General features: G+C 37.6%; 1 protein-coding gene across 1 annotated transcript; it reads right to left on the bottom strand.

The window, feature by feature from the left end:
• Positions 1-1,283: 1,283 nt before the first annotated feature.
• LOC132481515 (olfactory receptor 10A4-like) lies at positions 1,284-2,241 on the bottom strand. The gene is made up of 2 exons (XM_060086404.1): positions 1,936-2,241; positions 1,284-1,901 (listed from the first exon to the last, which is right to left on the bottom strand). The coding sequence occupies exons 1-2, from the start codon at positions 2,239-2,241 to the stop codon at positions 1,284-1,286; spliced, it is 924 nt and encodes a 307-aa protein (XP_059942387.1).
• Between the last annotated feature and the right edge of the window lie 3,376 nt (positions 2,242-5,617).

Genomic DNA, 5,617 nt, shown 5'->3' with positions numbered 1-5,617 from the left:
TTAAGTTTGATGAATTTTCAATAGGTAATTTATTTACATGATTCCCACCTCAAAAGGTACACTTCCCCTGCATTTAGTTTTTCTACCAAGAAGCAATTGATATCACCAAATTCATATGCATCTTTCTAGAACAGTCTATGCATCTACAACTAAGTATAAATATGCTTTCTTTTACCTTCTATTACACAAATGATGTCATACTATGGACACTGCTTTTTTCACCTTGCTTTTTGTCCTTACAATATATCACGGAGCTCTTTCCATAATAGCACATGTAGAGCTGACCCACTCTTTCATGTTGTTTTTGTTTGTTTATGGGTGTATTGTATTCCATTGTTTGGATGTGGTTTAATTTATTGAATCAGTGAGGTTGATTTTAATCTTTTGTTTTACTAAATGATCCTGAAAGGAAAACTAAAACCAATTTTAATCCTATGGCTTTTTTTCCTTTTTTTTGTGGTAGGTGGGCCTCTCACTGCTGTGGCCTCTCCCGCCGCGGAGCACAGGCTCCGGACGTGCAGGTCCAGCGGCCATGGCTCACGGGCCCAGCCGCTCCATGGCATGTGGGACCCTCCCAGACCGGGGCACGAATCCATATCCCCTGCATCGGCAGGTGGACTCCCAACCACTGCGCCACCAGGGAAGACCAATCCTATGACATTTTTGTCTCATGCATTTTTATCAAGACTTTAGGTGGAGAAAGGAAACAGGCTGGGCTTTAGATTGCATTACATTACGTTTCTGCTGCTTCTCACCTCACATCTAACTCATACTCCCCCAAGAAAAGTCATCTGCAGTAATGTCTTCCATGTTTCAAGACAACTGTTTTGAACACCTCAGGATTCTGGGCTACCCTCAGTTAGTGGAAAGATCATGGATTTGGTGCTAAGCAAACCTTGGGCTCAAATTCATATCCTGGTTTCATTACTGTCTGGCTGGATAGTCTTGAGCAGGTGAATTAATCTCTAGGACTCAGTTGTGATATCTGTAGAGTAGGGATAATAACAGTAGCTACCCTACTGTGTTGCTATGAGGATTTAGCACAATAATCCATGCAAAGAAAAGCATAATGCCTAGTATCCACAAAATGTTTAACAAAAGAAAGTTTGATACACTTCCTGTTCATTAATGTGGAGAAACTTGATGGGACAAAGGAAAACACATCATTTTCACACTAGATATTCTTGACCCTTTAGAAAGATTTCCACTTTGTTAGGGTTTTCACAAAATACCAAGAGCTACTAGAAAAATCAAACTTTCTTTCACAAGGTGTACATTCCTCATTACATCAATTTTCTCAGGGCTACTTTTACATTCCTGTTCCTTAGAGTGTAAATAATAGGGTTGAGGGGAGGGGTAAGTACTGTATACACAAGGGAAAGCAACTTCAATAAGTCTTCATTCTGAGGCCCTGATGGGAAGCCATAGACAATGCCCAGAGTCCCATAATACAGACTGACCACTGTAAGATGGGAGGAACAGGTAGAGAAGGCTCTCTGCTTTCCTGTGACAGAAGGAATCCTCAGAATGGTGGAGATGATGTCAGTACAAGAAGCCAGAGTTAGCAGAAAGGGACCTAGTGCAAATAAAGAGGTGCATATAAAAGAGGTCATCTCAGCTACTTGAGTATCAGTGTAGGCCAGTTTCACAATGGGCTTCAGATCACAGAAGAAGTGGTCAATCTCACTGGCAGCACAGAATGTTAACCGAAAAATGTGGACCATGAGAAGGATGGGTGTCAGAAATCCAGCCATCCAAGAGGCGCCAGCTAGCTGTAAGCAACCCCAGTGGTCCATGATGCTGGAATAATGCAATGGGTTACAGATGGCTATGAAAAGATCATAAGACATTACAACCAGTAAGAAGCATTCTGTAGCTACCAGAGCAGCAAAAATAAATAAATAAATAAATAAATAAATAAATAAATAAATAAAACTGACAAGCACAGTCTGAGAAGGAAATAGGTACGTGAGGTGACAGCAATGTCCTTAGCATCATGGGCTCAATGGTAGTGGTGTAGCTAAACTCTAGGAAGGAAAAGTGGTCAAGAAAGAAATACATGGGAGAATGAAGGAAGCAATCAGCCAAAATCACAGTTAGGATTACAATGTTGCCCATGAGAGTCACCACATAGATGACCAAAAATACCCCAAAAAGAAGATACTGAAGGCCGTGAAGATCCCCAAAACCCAAAAGGATAAGTTCGGAAATCTGAGTCATATTTTCTTCAGTGCTAGCCATGACTTGGATCTAAAAAAATAAAAAATTAAAAAAAGAAAAGAAATATAAAGAATGACCATTGATCAAATTCTATTTTTAGAAAAAAATGAAACTGCTTAGAGGCATCATACATATCAAGCATAATTGGCTTCTTTCTGGATGTTCAAGATTTTTAATTAATAAATTTGATCACAGTCCCCCAGAGGCCATTTGGAAAGTTCATCTTTGACTTCAATTATCCCTTCATATATAGAATGTATAGGCCCTTGAAGCTATGATTATGACACATGAAGATGCACATTTTTCCTGCTATTTATTTTTGAAAAAATAGAAAATATTCTATCTTTGGAGATCTTACTTTGGTTGTTTCCATTGCTGCTAGAGGTGTTATCATGAGCAATGAATATTCTGAATGACTTACCTGTAAATTGTATAAAGTCTATGATCAAATTTGTTTCCTGTTTTAGAAATTCCATACCAATTAAATAATATGAATTGAATTCCAAATGTTGAAGGATGTTTAATTCTTAAAACTTATTTAATAGTAAGTTCTCTATACATTAGTAGAGGAGGCATAATGACATGAGGGTGAACTAGTGATGGTAGGGATATGGTATGATATAATAGAGACATACCTGAATTCAAATTCCAGCTCTGCCACTGAATGACGTGTGCCTTTGAGTAAGTCACATCACTTATCTGACAGTTTCCTCATCTTTAGAACAGCATATTAATTCTATGTAACACGATTTGCACAATCACTTGTCCATATTAGGCATCTAATACATTCATTCATCCATTCGACAACACTTATTGAGTGACTACTCTATGCCAAACTCTTTGAAAGGTGCTTAGAATAAAATGGTGAAAAAGTCAAGAATTTTTTAACAAGTCAGGAGTACCCTCTACATCTCATGGAGTTAATATTTTAGTAGGAAAGAAAGACTAAAAACAAGTAAAGAGACCCATAAAATAATTTTGAGTTGTCCACTATGAGTGTAAAAAACTAAGGACCCAAAATAGGAATATGCCATATGTATGTGTGTTTAGGAGAGGGCTACTTTGGTTGGTGTGGTCAAGAAAATCCTAAAACATTGAGACCTAAAAAAATGGGAAGGAGATATTCATGCAAGATTTGGGAGTGAGGGGTGGGAGAAAGTATTCTAGGCAGAGGGAACAGGCCTTAAGCAAGGAATGATTTAGAGTGTTAGAAAAACTGAAATTGAAAAATACATATATATGGTTTAGGGGGAGTTGGAGAGAGAGAGAGAGAAACAGAGTCAGAGACACAGAGAGAGAGACAGAGACATAGAGAGACAGAGAGAAAGAGATGAAGAAGAGACGAGTAGAAAAATAGGAAAGGGCCAGGTCATATATGTCCTTGTAGGCCATGCTATGCCATGTAGACATTAAATATGGTAGGAATTCATTGGAGGAGGTTAAGCAGCATTGTGATCAAATTTACACCTTATAATCACTTTTTACACTGTGTAATTAATTAGAGTGAGAACTTCATGGGTAGATTAAGACAGTTAAGAGATTATTTCAGTGGACCAAGTGAGAGATGATAGTAAACCTGAATAAAGTGGTTGCAAAAAAGTTGGAGGGAAGACAGGGTCAAGATACATTTTGGAGGTAGACATGCCAGGGCTTACTAATAAATTAGATGTGAGGAGTGATAAAAAGTGAACTATCAAAGATAACTCCTGGGTTTCTGGTTTGAGCAACTGTTTCCGTTTACTTTAATGGTAATAATGTGGAGGGAAGTTTAGGGGAAAGTTCAATTTGAAGGTGTTAAGTTTAAGATGTTTGTTTATGAGAATTCTGAGTGGAGAGGAGAAGCGGACAGCTGGATTTGAGAGTATGTAGCCCACATGAGAAGGCCAGAGTAGAATATAAATTTAGGAATCATCAGCATATGGATAATATTCAAAGCCACAATAATGGACAAGGTGACCTGCAGAGAGATTATGGATACACAAGAATGTACTACGCTGAGCTTTAAGACCCTCTTTCTCTTAGGCCTGACAGAAGGAAAAGTAAGAAAAAGAGATTGAAAAGGAGTCAGTGAGGTAGGATGTAAAGTGGGAGGAAATACAATAAGAGAAGCCATGTTTGAAGAAAGTTATTGATTGTGTTAAAAGCTGGTATAAGGTTAAGATGAAGACACAGAATAGTCTCTTATGTTTGGTTACATGGATAATAGATTCAGTAAAGTAGTGGAGACTGAAGAGGAACAGAAAAATTGAGTGGTAACTATAGAGAGATGAGCATTGACTTTCCCTTTTGCATGCTGATCAGAATGATTCAGCATAGAGGGGTTTTTGATGATATATTAGTAAATGAGGAGCTAATTTTAAGAGTGAAATCTTTTATAAAGTGAGAAAGGATGGGATACAGAGCACAAGTGGAGGGGTTCACCTTTGGTAAGGGCATGGACACTTCATCTTTTTAATAAGAGGAAGGCTAGAGAAAATAGATGCAGTTGTAGTTAAGTTGATACATCTAATCTTAGGAAGATGGTGGAGTTTGCTTCTAATGGTTTCCATTTTCTCAACGAAGTAGGAGAAGATGTTATCATGCAAAAGTGAGGGTAAAGGAAGACATATGGGAGGTTTGAGGGCAGAGGAAATATAATAGTCATATCTGCAAATGAGAATGCTATCCTTCTAAAAGAAACACTAAAATTTCCAGGCAGTATTGAGTGGCAATTTGATTTTTGAGAGCATAAGTTTAAGGTGTAACCACACGGCTTTCTTGCATGATCTTCACTAGCAATGTTTAGCTGCTAGAGTGGAGTAGGCAAATAGTTGGTTTCAATCAGATTTGGAGTTTGACAAATGAAAACAATGGAAGAAAAGAGGGGCAAGAGAGTTAGGGAATATTTGTAAAAAAAAGTTGTAATGAAGGACTATATGATAAGTGTTAAGTCTCTCCCATTTCCTTCTGCTGTTTATTAAAGACAGAAAGGACGTTAAAACTGTCTTTCGACCAACCCTTTAATTTTTTGACTAAAAAAGAAAATTCAGGCAGGTAAATTGTCTTTCTTAGGATCTAGATCTAGTTAGTAACAGAGCAGGAAATGATACCCAGGTCTTATTTTCTGGTACTTGCTCTTCCATTATAGCATGCTCTTATACTTTTTGCTTTCTTTTTGTCTCTCTTCAGTGTCCAGCCTTTAATGTGTAACATGTTAAGTACCTGAAGAAAGACTTACCTTCAGTTTAGTAACTTACGTGTCAGGAGCTTAATGATTTTCAAAGAACTTTCAGATCCATCATTATTTTTAATCTTCCCCAAAATCTTGTGAGGTATGTGGGAGTGGGAGTAGGTCTTTGATTCGTCTCATCTGATTTTTCAGATACAAAAACTGAGTATGATGATTACTATACTACAA

The sequence above is a fragment of the Mesoplodon densirostris genome, chromosome X, assembly GCF_025265405.1.
Source record: "Mesoplodon densirostris isolate mMesDen1 chromosome X, mMesDen1 primary haplotype, whole genome shotgun sequence".
NCBI lineage: Eukaryota > Metazoa > Chordata > Mammalia > Artiodactyla > Ziphiidae > Mesoplodon > Mesoplodon densirostris.
This window is presented reverse-complemented; position numbering and strand designations above follow the sequence as displayed.

Bases quoted from the DNA above. Each gene is read 5' to 3' on its own strand.
- LOC132481515 (XM_060086404.1), bottom strand. From the start codon at position 2,241: ATGGCTAGCACTGAAGAAAATATGACTCAGATTTCCGAACTTATCCTT. The intron at 1,902-1,935 runs TTTTATTTATTT...TTATTTATTTAT, and splicing joins TCTCAGACTGTGCTTGTCAG to TTATTTATTTTTGCTGCTCT.